We start from the raw sequence: 22,733 nt of genomic DNA on the forward strand, positions 1-22,733 counted from the left end.
GTTCATTCAGATATGTTCATCTGCTAGCCAACTGTAGTTACATCTCAATATTAGCCAATCTTAACGCCCCCGTGCTTACGCAGCGCGAACGTTTTCATGTCGAAGTACAGAGAAACAGAGTTACTATCACAACATTGCTCTGTATTGAGCTAAGCGACCGACCGATCATTTTGTTGCATCAGCCTTAAAATTTATAATCTAAATTATATTGACCGATATCTATGACAAAATATGAAATTAAAATATTATGTTTGTAAATGTAGGCGTATGCACGCTGTACACAGTTTCATAGTTTTTATAAATTTTTTAGTATTATTGTTTTTTTTTGTTTAATTTTTAGTTATTTCTAAATACTCTTTATGTGAATTTTCTCCGCACTTTTACGGTGATGTGCGTGTATTAGCTTATATAATTAATCAGACCTTGTATAGAAAAGACTTATTAAAAAATATATATATATTTAATAACAATATTATAAAAGAATGGACAATTGATGACAAAAAATAAAGCCCGGAGTTTCTTTCTTCTTCGGGTAGTCATCGCTTAGGTAGTTAGTGAAAGGCTGGTAGGTTAGCTAGGTTAGGGCTTTTATTGTCCTCACCGGTGAGGATCGCGACGCGTTTCTCCCTTATTGCTTATTCAAAAATACATATATACATCATGTTATTTCATCTTCCCTGCCAGCCCGAGCTGGCTTCTTTGTTTACTAAGTATATTTTTCATTTATTTTATTTTCAATATAAATTGTCTTTTTTTATATAAGCTAATTTAATTAAGTAATAATTAAATATTCTCATGTACCTTGACTTATCATAAGTGCAACCATGTTCGCCTACGTGATAAATAAAGCATTTTTTTTTATTTTATTTTATTTAAGTAATTTTGCTGAATACGGGACTTTGAGAACTATAGTCTGGTGTAACGCTTCGGATAGTCCCTACCCGTAACACACCAAGCATGACGCGTGAGGCTCATCCCACTATTTATTTGTCCATCTATCCTCGATTTATCATTTTTCAGTTATTCAATTTTAAGTCCAATTTTAGGTTTTGACTGATTGACTTTGATTTTTATCCAACAAAAAATATTTCAAAAGTTTTGTAAGATCTATTCGCTCCTAATAAGCTTTTCTTTAAAAAAATAAGTATACATACACAAAATCTTCGTTATTATTGTGTCTGTACGTAGAAGGTAAGTACTTATGACACGCAAGCAGAATAATTTTGCTTATGAATTTTGTTAGTAATCTATCGATAGTTGCTATTATAATACTGAACTGCATAATGCTTTTTAATTCATGCTTTAACGCAATTTAGAAGAAAAGCATTAGTTAAATTCTAATTTAATGTTTGATTACATTTTTACAAATAATTTTAAATTAAATCAAATACATATTAAATAAAATGAACATAAGGCTGATTGTGTATTGTATCCATAGTCTACGGATTTAAAGACTTCGGTTCCTAAAACACACCACAAAGTGTGGCGTCGCGTGAGTTTCTGCGTTTATATGCTTGTAGTATAGGATACAATATGTACAAGTAATAAAATAAGAGCCAATTTGCTAGAGAGTAATGATTTAAGATGACAACGTTTAAGTAAACGTATAACCTAGGATGGACAAGCCATTTATAAAGTTTTTACACATATCCGCCTGCATGAAAACATTTGTTGGAATAAAAAATCGAAACAAAACAAAAAAATAATAAAGCTTTCGTATTTAGACACAGCGTAAGTTTAGTAGGTAAGTAATGATACTTCCAAGACTTTTTCTGAATCGTTTATATAGTATTATGTATGTAGTCAGAGCTTACTGGTTTTATACACAAAGCTTTATGCTTATGTTATTGGTGTTTTTATTTTATTTATAACTTTAACATAATAAAGGCAGAGAGGTTGTACAATTTGCGGTCTTTTGCTTGAGGCTTACAAACAACCATGGAATGGAGATAAAAAAGAAGCTAAAAAGCGTCGTTTATGGGATACATGACAGTTACTAGTTTTTGATCTTCGTCGATTCGAATATATATCTAGGCATATTGGCCCTTTACTACTTTAACGAAATTTAAAGATTAATTCGCCATGAATGCAAAAATCAGTGAATTTTTTATCTAGAACCATTTAAAGATCGTAGAAAATTATGCAGTTAAAAAATTTCCAGTTTAAAAATTCAAAATTTTTGTGTTATGGTCATTACAAAAGCTAACGTTTACTCTTATTTCAGAAATAATAACAACTATAGACACAGTTTAGTGCTGAGATTTCATAAAAATCCGTTCAGATTTTGAAATAATCGATAACATAAAGACAGACAGAAGGGGATTTTGTTTTATATATTGCATATACTTATATAAAACTATTTATGACTAAAAACAATGCTATTTGCTATATTACCATCTTCCGTAAATAGTACGTACCACGCAACGTAAATAGTTATAATAATATAACTAAACATAACACCCAAAGACGTAAGTCTTTAGGTGTGGCTCAATTCCTTAAAATATTATGGGTATTCGTGACAAGTTCGACGATGGTTGACCATTAATTTGTGTGACTATTCCTTTCTCCTTTCCTCTTGTACTGTTTAAACTTCATAAAAACAAATTCCGTGCAGATGCCACGTGCCCGGTGAATTTATAATCCATAAAATAATATTGGAAATTTTAAATGTTTACTACGCCAAACGTCATTAAGTAATTAACCCATGGATACATTCGTGTGTAATGTTTAAAAAACTTATGAAATAATTTTATCAAAAGCGTATCTTCACTAAGTTTACCGGCTTAAACCTGTTACACAAGTTTGTGTGTGCACGCTAATCACAACATAGGTACAATTTTTATATTCATTTGTAGTCACGATGAAAACCATACCGTGAACATACGCAGTCGGCGTACGGTCCTGGTGCGAACTAAATAAAATAAACTTCGTGTTTCTGTGTTGACAGTATTTTGCATAACCATGTGGAAGCAACAAGAAGACTTCGACTTAATTATATCGTGAGTTTTTATTGTTTATTTTATTTATATAGCCTTTCTTCTTTATTTTTTTTTCCGATTGTGACATTTAGAAAGAAATTATATGATTCTTACTGGTACATTTATATCATACTTTTATAAAACTTTTCAATTAAGTAGGCATATAAAATTTCCTTATTTAGCGGCTAAAATATTGCGCATACTTCTATGGTATTTTACATAATAGCAATGAGTCTATTAAGTATAGACGATATTAAATTTCTGATAAAATATTTGTCATTTGTGAAAATAACTTGTAGAAAATTACAATTTCACTTAAAAAACCACGTGAATGGTTCTTTGCATGTTCTTGAACTATTTGTTACTCTATTGAAGCTAGTTTGACTTGTTATTATTCTCGTTGCTTTGATCCTAGAAACTATTAATTTTATATTCAATGATCTACTATGAACAGTTATAATGCACTTTTTAATACTTATTAATTTAAAAAATATACTTCGTGATTCAATAATATGTATGAAATGCAACCGCACGATAATCGCAACTCGTACCACACTTTTCCAAAATAGAGTTTTGTTGATGAAACTTCAGAATTGCGGTAGACACTTAACAATTTAACTTTTATGTTTTGGTAGGAACCAGAATAGATAGCACATTTTGGCATGTTAGATTCAGGGGTTTGATCTAGCAAAGCAAGGCACCATGACATGTTGTCGACGACTGTCGAATGTAGAGACTCAGAGAGATGTGTGGTTATCGTTGGTGGACAAATTAGGTTTATGTACTTTTTCAAATAGATATATATCTGATTTACCGTCAAGTTTGGTGATGTTTATTTGTAATTCTAGAATAATCGAAAGGATTTAAATATATGAAGGTATATCCATCTAAGCGGCAATAGCCCAGTTGTGAGAGACTTCCTAGAGAATTCCGATGTGGCATCCCCAGCCTTGTTGTCAGAAGCGATTAAATGGAGCTTAGTCAATGTAGCGGGCCGATCAGTGAGGAGTTGTTAACTCCAATGTAAACGACTCAAATGTGGACGGGAGAACGTAAAAATATGAAGTCCTCTTTTTACTGGAAAAATTAAAGTGTTTGATAGTCTGTTTATTTTATGTTCATTTACATGTTGTCGATAAATAGTTCTAAACTGTGAACCTCGGTAGTTCTTAAACTGTGAGTGACGATAAACAGCATTAAATACATTGGCCTTCAATAAAAAAAACATAGGGAATAGATTGTTTTATTTTTTTATGTAGCTACTTAATTTTTCTTTGGAGATACGTATTTTATAAGAAAATGATGAAATTTAAATGTATTTCAGTTTACATCATACTAAAAAATTAACACATGCTTGTTAATATTTTTTGCGGAATTTCGGAATATGTAATATGAATAATCTACATTCAAGTCATACACTTACCTAGATCCTTATTTACGCACTTATGTTAATAAGTATAATATATAATAGAGCTAGACTTACTTTAACCGCATTGCCGTCGAGCTGTTGACATGACTTGCCTTTGGGGCTTGTCGTTCCGTTATTTACTTAGTTTGTATGTTGGAACGCAATAGATTAAAATAACCACTAGTTTGTGGTAGAGGGATCTTGTTCACGCATTAGCGTAATATTAGGTCATCACGGTCTAATAAGTACAATATTATATTCAATCAATAAATCAGCCTCTCATCGTCCTCTGCTAAACATAGGCCTTCCCAAGTGAGCACCAACCATTCTGGTCTTGAGCAGCCCGCATCCATCCATCGTGCAGCATGGCGTCGTACACTACGTTTGTCGTCTACCTTACTGTGATCTCCACTCCAATATTATATTCGATATATCCAATATTATATTATCTGATCAGGTAAATCGTATAATTAACACAATGCGATAGTATGCGTCCTTATTGCAACCATCAAATATAGCTATGGTACATCTGAAGATGGTCAGCAATTATAATGTGTAAGGGATATATCATTCTCATCCGTAATCGTCTAAAAACATTTTGAAAGGCCTGGTTTTGTCCTCAAGGATGATACCATAAAGTCACGTCTTCCTAGACCCATGTCCTAGCGTATAAATCTATAAACCATGCGTGTAAACCATAGGGCTCGTCGTAAGAATTCTTAGGTATATGTAAGTAACCTGACGATATTTTCTTTCACAGTTAAAGCGAGTGATAATTATAATTATTATTTAAAAAGATAAACAAGTAACTTCAAACGCTAAGAGGTGTGTACCAGATATTTTGAACCTGCGACTTTTGACTTGGCAATTCATTTCATTGCCAACTAGGCAATCACCGCTGCTATTAATTAATTACCGAGTTGTAGCCTAATTAATGATTAAAATAATTGATGAGTTAGTTATGATCTTTTACTTATATAAAAAAATGAAAAATAACCTATACCTAATTTGAATAGCTTCTATAATTAATAGATTTTACTCCAGGGTGCCCAGTGCCGTAACATCTTATTTTATAGATATGCTATCTCCGTTTCTTCTGATTCATTCATATATTATAACTAGCACAAGTGGCTAGATAAGTGTTTTAATGTATTGAAATACGGTTCGAATTCTCGGTAGGGAGACATGCAACAATTGGACTCAATAATATGATTTCATTAGACTATAAAAGAAAGATATTATGGTTGTCGATTTAGGAAGACATCAACAGCATTTTATCATTTTGTTTATTTTCTATAGTGTAATTACTGGGTATAATTATTGTAACTGCTATTTTTTTTAATAATAAACATTATGTACTGATATCTCCAAATTTACATCCAATTTAATTTGTTTATATAATAAAAGTGTATTCAGTTGGTCTGTAGATATATACCTACCTATTATCGGTTATAAAAGTAGTTAAACAAATTCAAAACATCAGATCGCATATACACGCACAGTTTAATTGAAACATTTATTTTTCTTTGTGTAAAGCTAACCCCCTTTATTTCTTTTCTAAAGAAAAAATGTGTGTTGGTAAGGACCCAAAAGTGTACAGGAGATTTGAAGTTTTGAATTTGTGCCGCTATTTATATGGGTGTCTGTTCTTATTATTTCTGAGTTGCCTTGAAATATGAGTAAATTATTAAGCAACATTCATTAAAATAAGTGTTGCTAAAAAGGATACTAGTTTATCACCACTGACCACGAGAATGTTCTCCTAGGTCATAGTTCAACGATTCATTTATATTTGTTTGTGCTTTATCAGTTAACGAGACTTATCTAATACTCTCTAAAACACGGTAAAAGATCTTCGAAACAGGAGTTTTACACAAATTTATTATAACGAACGAAGCATATCTTGAAGGGAAAACCCTATTTTGATCAGCTGTCAAATATTATTTTCGAGTAACATTCGGGAGCAGTGGACGTGTTATTATTCTCAAATAGATTATCGCAAAGCAGACGTACGTAAATTAAATAAGTTTATTATGTTTAGGAGATTAATTAATTCTCTTACGCGGCAGATCTGCAATGACATCCTAAGGTAGGTTCATTATTTTATCTTATGCCAAATTGATAGCAATTAAATTCGGATTCAGTCCGGTCCATAATTTATCATTTTGATAGTGTTATTTTCACTGCTTGCATGGTAGATTACAATCTCCGAAATAACTACCAATGTGTAGGAAAACTTTGTAATGAACTTTCCACGCAAAATTATTCGACCAAGGAATTGAACTCATTACCGCATTCAATAGATACTTTACTACCAAACTAAAGACGGTTGAGACGGCTGCCAAAGGGGATAATTGTATTGCGAAATGTAAGAGTTCGCCTTAGCAGCCGTGGATGTAGCTTCTTTGATTAGCAATTTGAACAATTCTATTGATTTAAAAGTTCGGTAGACGAGCAATCGTAATGGCAGAAAATATAGTGTAATTATTTCTATGAATTACAAATAATTAGTACGGTAATTCTGCTTTTAATAATCTCGAATTCCTGATTATGCCTTAATACCAAAGAAATGTAACAAATAATAAGAAAAGCATATCGCAATATGATTTTATTTGCTGCTGTTTAATAATGTAAAATGTGGATGAATTACGCAAAATTTCCAAGGTTATAATCGTTCTTGTGGAATATTTGGTATAAACCTGATTACACCTGAAAAGAAGTTTAGAAAGTAACGAGCGATACGGGATCATTAAAGATCATGGATATATAACAATAATAAAATAATCATGTAGTTAAATTCATCAAAAACTATTTAATATTGTTATTTTGATCTTACGCCGGGGTTATCTTGTATGATTTGCGTTCGCTTCGCTATTTAAGTTGGCATTTGGCAGTTAGTAGCCAACCAACTAGGGGAAAAGTCTGCTGGCATCCACAATGGTGGCAGAACAGATATCGGGGACGAAAGTTGCAAGGTACGTGTATATTTTACTTTGACTTTCGTAAGTCTAAGTATATCTCTCTGTCAGGTATATATACCTGAGCATAATGGAGTATTATTTTACGTATTTTTTTAGTTTATAATATTAATATTTTAGTGCGAGTCGTTTTCGGCATCATTTACCCGCTTTGCCATAATAAGATACAATTCCTATAAAATATTTCAAATCGCAACCAATGAAAATAACTCGTTTATCTTGGTTACCTACCGGTAGATTTGGAAAAATATATATTTGTAGCCTGGTTTGATATCAATAATGATTTATTATTTAACTTATAATGAGTTATAAAACTACATACACCTGGTTTTAGTCGTGAATAATTACGATACCACTAAGTTGAACCAACTGCTTCTGACAGCAACTAATATAGTTAGAACTACCTACGTCCAATCGTAATTGGGCGTTCAGTCGGCACAAAGTACTTAGCTACATTTTTTTAAATTACTCATCTTGCATTCCAGATCGATAGAGAATGAGTTGCGTCAAGAAGTGTCTGAGTTGCGTGCGAAATGGGCGGGCTTCGCGCCGCGGCTTGCCATCGTGCAGGTGGGCGGGCGCGAGGACTCCAACGTCTACATACGCATGAAACTCAAGGCAGCTGATAACATCGGCATCACTGCTGAACATATCCGTTTGCCAAAGGACATCACTGAGGCTGAGGTATGTTTTGTTTAAATCCTAATAATATATATCAATCGCTCTATATCATGGATATTCATTAGGCTTATCGTTATTCTACTGCATGCTTATGAAAATTGCTAAATTGTTACGTAGTTTTTAATTATTTTTTCTGGAATTGTGTTCATAAGCATAATATTTTCATGAAATTTATTTATTGTACATTCTGTGATCGCACTCTGTGAATTGCTGTATTAGTTTTCCACTTGGAAGCCCAGATGGATTGCTTAGATATCGTGTTGTTCCATGATGTGTATTATTAGCCCTCTATAATATTATTTTAATACCTTTCCAACGTGCGTTAACAAAAGGCGATTTAGATAAGATTCCTTTGTAATAAAAAGCAAAATTATGTATGAATGGGAAGGACATATCCTAAAGATACTCAAGTCTATAGAGGGCATAATATTACTTAAGTATATACTTAATATGTTCTAACCTTGCTCTCTTTGGAGATCTAAAATATCACATAGGTAATCTTTCATGGTGTCTATATTGTTATTCATAAAGTAAATAACAAAATTTAAGCTTAGTTGCTACCTATCAATTAAAATTATCAAATACATATGTACTTTTTACAAATAAGAAATATTTTTTGGCAGCACGTTTAATTACTTTTTGTTTATAGATGTTGATAACACATCCCATAAAATATATAATATTATACCATTGTCACATATTGACAATACACCGATCTTCACCCCCTTGAACTTGTGACTCTTGATAACACGTAACATCAATAAGTTCTGTTTACGTTCATGGTATGATGTAAGTAGCACGTAATAATAAACACATTGATAACAATGAATAACATATTTTTATACAATGTATCTATATACTGTTAATATATATATTGTTTTTTATTTAAATAAATACATACTTAATAGAGAAATAATATCATACCCTATGGTATGCCACCATGTACATATATAATGCCACCTATGTGGCATTATATTATATGGGTATATTTTTGATTGTAGTGTTTTTGTAGTTGGTCTTGTACTTATAATAAGTTAGAAAGTATTACAATTTAATATTACTTACTACCACTAGGTAGTCTTACATACTAGGTCTGCCTACTTACTTGTTTTTCCTCTCAACAACTAGTTTTTATTTTATAGATTTACAAGTAAATGTTTTTTATCCCCCCAGCTGTTGGCGAGAATCACATACTTGAACGAGGCGCCCTCAGTGCACGGCATCATCGTGCAGATGCCTCTGGACTCTGACTTCAACATCGACTCTCACCGTGTCACGGACGCTGTCTCTCCCGACAAGGATGTCGATGGGTAGGAATTCAACCAAGCCAAAAGTACAGGGAACGTGGACGCATTATAGGTGGCAGCACCAATATAGTTTATTAATTTATATGTTGAATATGTTAAAATTTATAAAATAATATGGTTTCATGAGGAATAATATTGTATGCAGCGAGGCCATAAATTCTTTGTCTGCTAGATTTTAGATGACAACTTTATTTATAAATGTGTTAAAAAAAATTACCTAACCCAATTACAGATTTGTTTGACGTATTTCTAAATTCTTTTGAAACTCATACTTACATAACGTTATAATAGCTTATTTATTTTTATCGCATTTTACATAAACGTGAAATGTAAGTTTTCCTATTTTTGGGATTATTCCATATTCTTTCACTTATTATCGTTATCCATTTATATATTTTTTCATTACTTTCCATGTATCTTTTGAGTTACAGCAATCGAATAAGGTTTTATCTGCACATAGTACCTAAAGTAATATTTAACAATCACATAGTGATTTATTCTCCGTTCTAATCAGATGAGATTCTACTCGCCCGCGCTGCGTCGCTTCATCACAAGCGTGTTGGCATATAATACTCGTAGTCATGTATTTTGATATGGGCAAGCATAATGCCAAGAAAGTGTATAATTTTTCTTATTTCATTATCATTTAGTTATCCCTGATGAAAATAGCGGTGATGATCACACTAAACATTCTATGAGTTATGTAAACTAATGTTAATTTAATTAAGAATAAGATTTAATTTTAATAACAAATGATGTTACGTATATTTATTACGTATTTCATAGACGAATGTCATATAAAACATTCTCTTTATTCCATTGCATTCCGTATAATAACTTAATATGTAGATATACTTGTATAAACTTTTGCGTCAAATAATGTCTCATATGCTTTTATGCCAACTATTAAGCGACTTTTTTTGGTAAAATATATACGCTATACGCTTACAGACGTATTTTTTTTAAATAAATAATTATACTGAGTAAAGTAGTTGTCCTATTGATAGACCGTAAAAAAATGATGCCCGAATTATCCGAGTTATACTTAATTTAATATCTGGGTGCAAAACTTTAAGGCGCTTTGCTGAAAAGTTGAAATTTGGCAGATGTAACTTTATTCTTCTAATGGGTCGATTTTGTAACGAAAAAGAAAATCATAATTTTATTTTTTAAACACAATGTAATGTTTATCACTGACTTCAAAGTTGGAGGAGTTGACACTATTCAATATTTTTCTTAATCACGTTATTGTTTTTTTTTTCAGTTTAAACACAGTGAACGAAGGTCGCGTGGCAGTGGGTGACTTCAGCGGTTTCATTCCGTGCACCCCCGCTGGCTGCGTGGAACTCATCAAACGCGCAGGAGTCAGCATCGCCGGTAAAAACGTGGTTGTTCTTGGCCGCAGTAGGATAGTGGGCACGCCTGTTGCGGAGTTACTGAAATGGGAACACGCTACTGTCACCGTCTGCCATTCCAAGACCAAGAATTTAAGTGATATTGTAAGTTTTTGTGTTTGTTTATTACGTGGTAAGCCATAATGGTTATTTGAGGTATTTCTGTCCTCAAGAAGTATTTATATGTAAAGTCTCAGGGTGACAAGCGCAGTGCAGTACCACTGTTTGTAATTTACAGTTCGATTAGTATTGTTAGTGTTTATGGGCGATGGCGATGCTTTCCAACACGGCTTGTTTCTACTAAGTATATTGTATTAAACCACAGTAACAGTTGTATGCTCGAGAAATCCATAACAGAATTTTTACTATTTCATGATATTCTGTTTATCAATGATTATTTTATAGACAAAAACAGCTGACATCTTGGTGGTGGCTATCGGTCGGCCGGAGATGGTCCGCGGTACTTGGATCAAGCCTGGCGCTGTTGTCATCGACTGCGGCATCAATCCCATTGAAGGTATTTTTATGTTCATATAACTGTATAAACAGAGACAAACATTTGGTATCTTATGATCATTCAAAATAGTTTAATAACAGATGTCTCCCCAATTATACATTCATCCGAATTTAATGTCAAATAAGTAATTCCAATAAAACCTCGCTTTTGACCGAGGGGATGGAGGTCAAGTCGGTAAGTTCTTTATGTATTTATAATAATTCAATACAAGCAACAAAGAATCTGGCCTTTCATAGGTACTTAAATACTTCTTCCTGAGTACGTCCATCTGTACTAAACACAGGTTCATGCGTCATTCGTTGAAAGGGAAATGCGAATTTATAACAATAGATGGAATCTTCAATGAGCACAGGTCAAGATATTGACAAAACATAACACCTTATATCAACATTCTTCATTCAAGTCGCCCTAGGAGCGCAGTGCACGTGTGTTTAACTAGAGATGCGTTAAGTAATCGTTTCTATGAATGGACATACATACCTACATGCTTTGAAAAAGATTACATGTAGCGAATAACACAGTAGCAACGGACAATTCTACACTTGTAAAGGTAGTGTGCAAGCTACAAAAATACATAAAGTTTTAATTTTGATCATATCAAAATAGATTGTAAAAGAAATTTAATTTTTGGTAAGTTTTAATTAAGTTCTCAAGAAACGTTATACATATTATGGAAGAATGTCCACATTAACACGCATATACTATCTACTTTCAACTCATTGCTCAAAAGTTTATTAACGGTTTAAAAAGACGTGAATATTGTACGCACGAAATATAATTGTTTAAAGATCCATCAAAGAAAAGCGGGCAACGATTGGTGGGTGACGTGGCGTACGAAGAGGCGGTGCAGGTGGCGGCGGCGGTGACGCCGGTGCCGGGCGGCGTGGGACCCATGACCGTGGCGATGCTCATGCGCAACACCGTACTGGCGGCGCGCCGGCAGCTCGACCGGCTGCTCATGCCCAACTGGCCGCTGAAGCCGCTAAGAATCGCTCCACTTACGCCGGTGCCCAGGTAAAACACCAATATTATTTCTAAGGAGAGGTACCTATATCATTTTATTATTGTAAATCTCATTATTTAAAGCCTTTAAACTCAATAAAGGTTGTTAATATTTTGAAATTACAAGGTTTGATGTTTGACCGAATAATGTTGAACTAATAAACGCAGTCTTCATCAGGACTTCAAGCCCTACAACGCGAAGTTCAGTAGATGTTAGACCAATAAATTATAAATTAGTTATAATAATAATTAACCGAAGTTTAATAAAGGACAAATATTGTTTACAGTGACATCGCGATAGCTCGCTCACAAAAACCCAAAGACATCAGCGAGCTGGCGACTGAGATAGGTCTGTGGCCTAATGAAGTGTCCCAGTACGGACGCACCAAGGCCAAGATATCACTCTCTGTACTAGACAGGCTAAAGAACCAGCGCGGTGGAAAGTACATAGTTGTCGCGGGGTAAGTTCTTATGTTCTAGTAACACTTCACTTTTTCGGGACAAATAGAGTTGAAAGTAAGATCAATGCAAAATCGTCTTGATAGTTTTGAACCAGAAGTTGTTTAAAATTTTCTACTATAGAGTAGTTTTTTTTTGCTTTGTCTAAGACCAAGTATTTCAATAACTGCTATACACTGTTGTACTTACCAAATATTGTTCCTAATGGGTTAACATCAAGTATGTCGGTGGTAGAAAAAATATTAAGCAATACCAATGACATGCGCAAAAAAATGTGTTATGTCGATAGAGGTAGTAGTAAAACACCGATGATGATGATTCAACAAAGATGTTAAATTACCTACACATAAAATAATTTCTTCTTTTTTCAGTATGACGCCTACTCCCCTGGGTGAAGGCAAGAGTACTACGCTGATTGGGTTAGTGCAGGCGCTTACAGCGCACAGACAGCGCAACGCGTTCGCCTGCATGAGGCAGCCGAGCCAGGGTCCCACATTCGGAGTCAAGGGCGGTGCCGCTGGAGGCGGTTATTCACAAGTAACTATATTAATACAAACTTAAGACATATGCATATTAAGTTGATTTGATTTTGCGATTGAAACCTAAATAGGTAAACATATGTTATCAAACCTGTAATCTTGCAATCACCAATACATATAATTTCATGTGAATTCAGAATAGATACAAAAGTTTATCGGTACTAGATGTACAGTTCCTACTTGTTTTCACATCGTAATACCTAACGGCAAAATAGATTACAGGACCAAATTTTAACCCGCAGGTCATTCCTATGGAAGAGTTCAATCTCCACATGACAGGCGACATCCACGCAGTCACGGCTGCCAACAACCTCCTCGCCGCCCAAATGGACGCGCGCATATTCCACGAGCTCACTCAAAAGGACGGGCCTTTGTATGACCGCCTAGTGCCAAAGACCAAGGGAATAAGGAAGTTCTCGCCGATCCAGCTTAGAAGGCTACAGAAGCTGGGCATCAACAAGACTGACCCGGATTCACTTACGCCCGAAGAGAGAACCAAGTTCGCTAGACTTAATATTGACACTGCCAAGATTATGTGGAACAGAGGTGAGCTCTATGATGTAGATTAGTGGATGATTTAAATATTTAAAAATAATTACTTTTATTCGTAGTTGGTGCCTAATTTAAGTTGAACTTTGTACATTTAAATTTAGTACACGTATATATAAAGATAATTTTTTTTTGTTTATACTGGTTTTGAAGTCGGTTTTATTTTTTTGTTAAAAAGACTAACATACTGTTTATTTCTAGTGGTGGACCTGAACGATAGATACCTGCGTAAGATTACGATTGGCCAGTCGCCTACTGAGAAAGGATTCACTCGTGAGACGGCGTTTGACATTTCCGTCGCTTCGGAAATCATGGCTATTCTGGCTCTTGGTAACGATGTGGACGACATCAAGGATCGCCTCGCTAACATGGTTGTCGCTCTTGATAAGGACGGCAACTCTGTTACCGCTGATGACCTGGTTAGTTCAAATATTGAGTGTATATCTATGTATGTCTATTGTATGTATAATATAACATATTTTGTTCGCCGCTTAGCCCTCATAAAAGTGCATGTAAACATTCTCATTTCTAATTTAAGTAATAAGCAGGAGAAACTTGCGTGGTGCTTTATTAAAAATCTTTTCGATCGATGGGGATATTCTTACCTTATTTAATAGAACATATTATTGTGGGGTAAAACTCGCTATCGACTCGCTAATGTTGAGCTAAGCTTTTGAAATTCATAATTAAATCGAATTTATAATTTACAAAAATCTGGATAGAAAAAGTTGCCCAATAGCGTTTTCAACTTTAAGGGCATGACTGGCGCTCTGCTGGTGCTTTTGAAAGACGCGTTCGAGCCGACCCTGATGCAGACTCTGGAAGGTACCCCAGTGCTCGTCCACACCGGACCCTTCGCCAACATCGCTCACGGCTGCTCGTCAATCCTCGCCGACAAGATCGCCATGAAACTTGCCGGCGAAAGCGGATACGTCGCTACTGAGGCTGGTTTTGGTTCTGATATAGGTAATAATTAAAGTTATGTAAAAGGGGTTGATAATGCTTTAGAAAACTTAGGCTGGACCGAATTCGCTATAACAAATATAACAAATAGAGACAGATCGCTTTGAATTAGTATCGTTTATAAAGCAGGACATTTGCCGCTTCATGACTCTTTAGATAGTACTTATACGTAGCGTGTTCAAAAAGTATCGCGAATTTTTTGTATTTTCAAAAATTATTTATTTATTCGTGAATATCTATTTTGTCCAAAAGTAATCCCCCTGAGATATTATACACTTGTGCCAACGTTTTTTCCAATCTTTGAAGCACTTCAAAAAATCATTTTTTTGTATCTTGTTCAGCTCCTCCTTCGATGCCGTCTTTATCTCGTCAATCGTGGCGTAGCGTCGTCTTTTCATGGGCCTCTTCAGTTTGGGGAACAAGAAAAAGTCACAGGGTGGCTGCGGTATCATTAGTGTGTTGTTTTTGGCCAAGAAGGCGCGTACAAGCAGCGATGTGTGAGCAGGGGCGTTATCGAAATTGAACAATTTTGGTACGAATTTTGCGGCGACCCGTCTCATGCCCAAATTATCGATTAAAATCGAATGGCACGAGCCAATCGATATGCCTAGGTCCTCAGCAATTTCTCTAACGGTGATTCGACGATTGCCCAATACCATTTTCTGCACTTCATCAATTTTTTCGTCTGTTGTTGAAGTGCTCGGGCGTCCGGCACGCTCTTCGTCGTTCACATCTTCTCGGCCTTCTGAAAACATTTTGTACCACCGATAAACGTTTCTTTTGTCCAAAGTAGCTTCTCCGTAAGTCACAGTCAACATTCGGAATGCATCCGCGCACTTAATTTCGTTTTTCACATAAAATTTGATACAGGTTCTTTGTTCCATTTTTTGGATAGGTAAAAATCGAAGACGAACCGAAACACGTGCAAGCAAAGCAGCTGTCAACAATTAACTGAACATTCAAAATGGCCGAACTTGTCAGCATAAGTGAGAGACATACTTATGTACCGACATAACGCCACAAAAAAATCGAAATTCGAATATATGTAACCCGCGAAAATTCTAAATTCGCGATACTTTTTGAACACACCTCATATAGTTAGTGACGCCATTTATTGGAATAATGTTTTATTTGTATTTACAGTATGAATTCTATTAGCTATTATTGAGGAATTCCAATGTATAGTTCACAATATGTTATTCATTATTGTATTAGTTCCGCGATAAGAGGTCCCATTAGTTTAATTAGAGAATATTTCCACTCATAGTCATATAATTATATGTGACTGTAACTAGATGTGTTAAGTAAATGCGAACCACGTCATTCATGGCGCCACAGCTTATACTGATTAAGGAATACAAAAATACATTATTTGTAAAGATGCGAATCACGTCGGAATATGCATGCATGAACATCGAAAGCGAAGGCTCAGAATACAGAAAATAGTTGTTTCTGTAGTCTGAGTTCGAAGAAACATAAATAAGTTACAACTCCTTATGAATAACAACTTCTCATATTGTATTTTTAAGACAGTGGTAGGTATCTGAAAATGATGCTAGTTTTACCTTTATTCTTCTAGCGACTCTCGCTAAGTTTCTAACTAGAATCCGTATTCCAACCAGAGGCTTTATTATCTATGAATATAAACTCTTATCACGGCCGTGTAACGTTATCTTCGTGTAATTAACTAAGAATGGTATTCTATATGCCATATTCCATCGCCTTAAACGCGACGCCGATGCGTTAATCTTTTGTTACGCACTGTCAAAATAACGTGTGGCACAGAGAATAAGACCCCAGTGTGATCTATCTGTGTTAACGTTCTAGATTTAAGCGTAATCAACAACTTGCATAGGGTACCTTAATTCAGTCTTTAACAAAATCAAATTTGATAATAGCGTCGTATGCATAGTATCTAATCCAACATTTCCCTTAATTTTATATTGTTTGTTAGTCTACGGTGACTTTAACTAAATAAATGAATATTGCCTTCCAATTTGATAAGGCATGGAGAAGTTCTTCGACATCAAGTGTCGTGCGAGCGGGGACCGGCCGCACTGCGCGGTCATTGTGGCCACGGTGCGGGCTCTGAAGATGCACGGCGGAGGACCCACTGTCGCTCCAGGTCTACCTCTCAACGATGTCTACGTACAGGTTGGTAATATTTTGTAGATGTATTTATTTAATTATTACATATAGACATACAAACAACAGATAAAATTTTACATAATTACATTAATGGTGTACACAGCTGCGTATTAAAAAATAAAGTTGTATTAAATTTAAAAGTCAATCGATTTAAAGTAATGGGTCAATGCATTTGTAAAGGTCTAAAGTGAGTCTATTGAATATATAATAATATGCTGTCGGCGTATATAATTGATAATTATATATACGCTACAAACAAAATGAACTAAGATGGTGAAGTCATAATGATGATGTTATTATGTCCTCATGTGTGTTAAGTCAGTCTTTGTGTTTTCTATTACACTTCTGCCGAAGTGAAAAGGGAATAGGCGTGGTGCGTGTTCATATTAGTTAAGACAATATCGCTAAAATTTTCGAAATCACTACAACGCAGTGATCGATGGCTGCTTCGTGCTAATTGCGATTCCCGTGTCCAATATGTTTTGGCAGTGGCTCGCCTCTAGTAGAAGCGACCAATGCATTTTTAAAACATGTTTTGTTTTTATCAAATTATTAAGGCTTACATCTACTTGTACATTAATTCATATTCTTGCTATAGGAAAATTTAGAGCTGTTGGGCAAAGGTCTATGCAACTTGGGCAAACACATTAGCAATGGAAACAAATTCGGCGTTCCTGTGGTGGTCGCCATTAATAGACACGGGTACGTTATTTAGTTACATGTTATTTTAGATAAAACAGCTACAAACTGCGGGTACTAATTGATATTACCGACATGTGGGATGTGGACTCTACAATTATTGTCCCGATTGTCGCTTCTGCGCATGGGTTGCTACCAAAGAGCCTCGACCAACATCTTCGGAAGCTCTCAATTGGCCGTTGGGTCGGAGGCCAGACGCAGAAGGCAGTATTGCTGGACACGGCACGCATTGTGAGGAGATTCCTCACTTTGAATCCCTAACCGCCGGTGGCCTGAGTCTTGAGCTTCGCCATCGGAGGGTCATAATTTTTTTTATATTTTTATATGCATGTTGATTTTTAAATGTGTATGTAAAAATGTAAAAAAATACCTTTAAAAAAAGAGAATTGACCATATTAATTAAAAGAGTTTACACAAATGAGTAACAGATGGCGTTACTTGCGCGATGCTTATTATATAGTTCAAAGATACTTGGAGATATTAATAGTTTTTGAATAAGATGTTACGTAGAGCTAAATATTTCTGGTTAAGGGGCCAGTACCATGAAAGTCCAAATTCAATAATTGCATAATTCTTCACACCGTTAAAATTTTTCATTTTGCGTTAGTTTCCTTGAAATAATTCGTATAAAATAAAAAATTAAAATCATAATTTCAGAAACGACACACAAGCCGAGTTGAACTTAGTAAAGGAGTTCGCGATTCAAAATGGCGCGTTCAGAGCAGTATTGTGCGATCACTGGGCGAATGGAGGTCTTGGCGCTCTCGATCTAGCCGACGCGGTCATCGATGCTTGCGACACGCCATCCAAATTCAACTACTTGTACCCGCTAAACCTATCCATTCAGGACAAGATCAAGAAAATTGCTACGGAAATGTATGGAGCCGACGAAATTGAATATACAGATGAAGTATTGGAGAAGATAAAGGTCTTTACGGGAAAGGTGAGATGACTTTAGTTTTGAGATTAGATATAGAATTCAAATGAATATAGGTACAGTATTTTTCTTCAGTCATTTAATAAGGAAAAATTTAACTTAGTATGCTTTACTTCGCATACCTATATAGGTACATGTTTATTATAATTTACAAAGATCAAGTTCAAATGTATGTGTTTACCTAATTCTTGTTTCTACGAAATGAAACATTTATTAGGAAAGATAGAGCCATTGTTTATAATTTATTACGATAGCCTTAGAGATTATCAAGCACTGAATTAAGAGAAATAAAAGGTATTTTTAAAAAATACACAACAAAGAACACACGTGATATTATTATCTTACAAAAAAAGTCAAATAGGAGTTATCCTGTAAATTACAACTTCTATTCAACTGTATTTTTTTGGGCTTAATTATATATTAAGTGTAGCGGTCACTTTCCCGAGCTATAATAAAGTATCAATACTTCCAGGGATACGATAAGTTACCGATCTGCATGGCCAAGACGTCTAACTCGCTCACTGGCGATCCAGCCATCAAGGGCGCGCCAACCGGCTTCACGCTGAAGATTAATGGCATCTTCGTGTCCGTGGGCGCTGGCTTCGTGGTGCCCATGGTCGGAGAGATCTCCAAAATGCCCGGACTCCCCACCAGACCCAGCATATACGATATAGATCTGAACACCAAGACTGGCGAGATTGAAGGACTTTTTTAAATGAGGCTAATGGTTAAAAGATAAGCTCAAGAATGTTTATTGTACAAATACACAAATAAATTGGGTTCATACTGATTTTTTGTTTTATTTACGTTACTTTCGATGCAGAGGTTAGTTTCAAATTTATTATGTCAGTCTTTAGAAATAATTATAAATCAACAAATAAGTCTATAGATAATTTGCTGACGTAAATTAAATTTTATTCTATTGGGCATAAGGATCACCAACATGTCATTACTTACTATTGACACTGACCAGTTAAAATGTTATTTATGAGATCTGGTTAACCCATTGCCTTGCCTCTGAGAGTCACACACTTTTAACAAATCAATATTAGATACTTCTAAAAATGAATCTTTGTCCAATCTGAGATATAAAACTAGGCCTTTGTAAGTACTACTTCCGACGATACTTAGTATGTCTTATTAAAAAATAACGGATTTAAAAATATAATTTTAAAAGTCGTAAATTAAAAAAAGGTGAATATAAGATTTCGTATTATAATAATCATGCTTAAAAATTTAACCCCTAGAATATCTTAACCATTTATAAAGAATCTAGACATAGGTACTGGAAAACGAACGATAAATCTATGCATATTCCCAATTTCTTTAGCAGTCGTAGGTGACATATTTTTATCATAAATAAAACAAAAGCAGTATATTTTTGAATATTTTATTGTTTTGATGTCATTAATAATACAGATCCGAGACGTGATAGCGAACATTAACCAAGGCCGGATTTAAACATTAATTCTCAGGAGTGCTTTACAAGAAAATCGCCGCTGCTGTTGGACTAAAACTGTTTTAAAACGACCTTGGTTATTTGTCACTAATTTTCCTTGTATCTCATAATTCCTCACTTAGGTTATCCGCTTAGATTAAATATTGTGCATTTACAAATATAGGAAACCCTCATATCACAAAACCGATTGAGAAACGTTTGGACTAAAAACATTGGTTATTTGAAGTTGAATAACAGCTGGGAAGCTAACCATTGGAGAATATGTATCGTGGTACAGGGCGCGTTGCGTTCAGTTGTCGTCGTCGAGTTCGTTGACGATGTCGATGGGGCGGAAGGCGGGCGGCTCGTCGTCGTCGTCGGCGCCGGGGTGCGCCGCCACGAGCGCGTGCGCCTGCTGCGAGCGCGCCGCGCGCTCCGAGCCCGGCGCCACCCACGCGCGCGGAGAGCTCTGCCACAACCGTCACGGGTCACATGGATATATACCGGGATTTTTTAGTCGCTTTGGAACCAAACCGGACGGACATAGCCTCGAACAACTGATGGTCACTGGCAAAGTCGAGAGCAAACGTCTCAGAGGTCGTGTTCCATCTAGATGGTCGGACTAAATCCGCTCCACGCTTGGCACCAAACTTCATGTTACGCTCCACAATACTAAAGATAGGATTAGGTGGCGCAACTTAATCAAAAGAAAGATTACTTCATGTTCAGGGGATCACGACCCTCAGCAAGAATTCGTAAACAATCATTAATTTTAATGTTAATAAAAAAGTATATTTATTTAATTACATTGGTATTTTTTAACCTCTATTATTGATACAGAATTTAAGATTTTCGGTTCCCGTCGACTATACAATCACGGTATAAACGTAACAAAAAAGTAATCAATTCAGTACCAATTAGGATCACAACAATGTAATTGTTATTGAAATTAAACTAATTTTCGGATTCTATCGCGGATTCTATCTAATTTCAATGTCTAACATTCGCGTAAACATAAGAAATCATAATGTAATTGTTAATTCAATTGCAATTATAATATGTAATTGTAATGTGTAATTAAATTTTGGGATTGTTTTTCCCATTAATAAGTAATAGTAATCCCAATTTCATTTTGTAATCGTAATCGTTAATTTGTAATTCAATAAAATTTTGGCCAACAATGATTGATACACATACATATTATGGTTTATACACGAAATTTGCGGGAACAAATTTTTTAAGCGGACCGATATACGGTAAAACGCTAAAGTAAACGTCGCTAATCAGTTCGTGTTCCTTAATATATATTAGGAGCTGGAGGTTAATAAGACGCTCCATCACTTTGGAGAATAAGAATGTGATTGCGATAGGTCTGTTGTTCAATGATTCTGGCTGTTCAAACTTTTTGGGGATCAGGTGAATGTGAGCAACCGTCCCCGATTTTGGAAACTTATTAATATCATGTGAAAGCTGATAAAATACAGAAATCGACTCAGGCACACATGTCGTGAGGCCAATACAAGTATGCCTTCAGCCCCATTTGACTTTGGACGAAATACCACCAATCTAGAAGTTTATTACGTTTTAAAATAGAACTAATGGATTCATTGGTAAAATTAGAGTAGGTCATAAAAACAAAACACAAATGCTACGAAATGTGGGCTCAGGACTGTGCGGTTGAACAGTTCTGACGTACAAAGTAATCCATTTATACCTCGAGTGTCTTATTCTAGCAGATAATTGTTCGTTAATTTTTATGTTTTTGTTCGTATGAATTCACCCGAATATGTACCGAGCAACACATATTTTAGATTCAGCTGGGAAATCCATATCGAGAAGGTCATGAGAACATAACAACGAGACATTAAAATGTAAATAAAAAATAATTCGGGAAACCCAGGACCACTATCGGCTTTATACGTTTGATAATTACAGGCCACTCTCGCATCTGCTGGTAAATTTTTGCGGGAGCAACATTTTGTAGGTAATATGCGTTTAGGTCGAAACAGTGACCTAAAAAAGTCCACAGGTAAGGTACACAACATGTCTCGTAGTAATCCTCCCCTACTTTACAATATGCTTCCCATTAGGTCGCTGCATCCAATCCAAAACTGGCCAGGACTATTCTCTATTCTGTGCCTCAGGTCTTATCGTATGTTGACGGACAGACTGACAAAATGACCGAACTTGCTAATATTATGAAAGCGAAAGTTTGTTAAGATGTGTGCATGTTTGTTCAAATAACCGCAGAAACCACTTAAATACATTTGGAAGCAATTTGGTACACGGACCCGATATTGGATAAAATAAAGAATACTTTTTGTCCCGAAAAAAATCTTTCATGCGAGCGGAATCGAGAACTGATCACTTTTATATGTTTCCTTATTACAAAACATTTATAACTTACCTCAAACTGCTTGCTGCAGTCTCGAACCTTCTCTATATACATATCGTAAACGTATCGGGCCATATGCGGCATATCAGTGATGCGTAGGATCAGCGAGTCGGGAACTTGTGCCTCGTTGCGCCGCTGGGCCGGATACCGCTCGCCCGGCACCAACTCCAATTGCAGCGGCCTCTCGACCAACTAATAATAAATACTCGTTTAATCATCATTATGCTCATCAGCTATATGAAGTCCACTGCTGAAGATTGCCTTCCCTTAAAAATTTCATCCAAGATCCAAGATTGCATCAAACGTGTTCCTTTGTTTCGTTAGAGGCAAAACTATAGTAC

At 35.3% G+C, this 22,733-nt stretch overlaps 2 protein-coding genes across 5 annotated transcripts in view; one reads left to right on the forward strand and one right to left on the reverse strand.

Annotated features, from left to right (window-relative positions):
* Positions 1–2,819: 2,819 nt before the first annotated feature.
* LOC115443407 (C-1-tetrahydrofolate synthase, cytoplasmic) lies at positions 2,820–19,349 on the forward strand. Of its 2 annotated transcripts, none has more exons than XM_037438270.1 (15): positions 2,820–2,999; positions 7,850–8,048; positions 9,219–9,355; positions 10,617–10,851; positions 11,152–11,263; positions 12,052–12,277; positions 12,553–12,726; positions 13,096–13,261; positions 13,506–13,809; positions 14,014–14,231; positions 14,568–14,778; positions 16,781–16,929; positions 17,522–17,625; positions 18,280–18,565; positions 19,032–19,349. In XM_037438270.1, exons 1-15 carry the CDS (start codon positions 2,962–2,964, stop codon positions 19,272–19,274), a joined length of 2,802 nt encoding a protein of 933 aa, XP_037294167.1. In that variant the 5' UTR covers positions 2,820–2,961; the 3' UTR covers positions 19,275–19,349. The 2 variants fall into 2 exon arrangements, with proteins under 2 accessions (XP_037294167.1, XP_037294166.1); XM_037438269.1 differs by lacking the exon at positions 2,820–2,999 and adding an exon at positions 7,128–7,361.
* A 584-nt stretch (positions 19,350–19,933) lies between these two features.
* LOC115443410 (RNA helicase aquarius) overlaps positions 19,934–22,733 on the reverse strand; it is an 81,890-nt gene continuing 79,090 nt past the window's right edge. For all 3 annotated transcript variants that reach the window (XM_030168797.2, XM_030168798.2, XM_037438195.1), the window contains 2 exons: positions 22,405–22,584; positions 19,934–20,466 (listed from right to left, as the gene is read on the reverse strand). In XM_030168797.2, coding sequence (XP_030024657.1) covers positions 20,308–20,466; positions 22,405–22,584 — 339 coding nt within the window. In that variant the 3' untranslated portion in view covers positions 19,934–20,307. The remainder of the gene's footprint in view (positions 20,467–22,404; positions 22,585–22,733) is intronic.

This window comes from Manduca sexta, chromosome 13 (genome assembly GCF_014839805.1).
Source record: "Manduca sexta isolate Smith_Timp_Sample1 chromosome 13, JHU_Msex_v1.0, whole genome shotgun sequence".
Lineage (NCBI taxonomy): Eukaryota > Metazoa > Arthropoda > Insecta > Lepidoptera > Sphingidae > Manduca > Manduca sexta.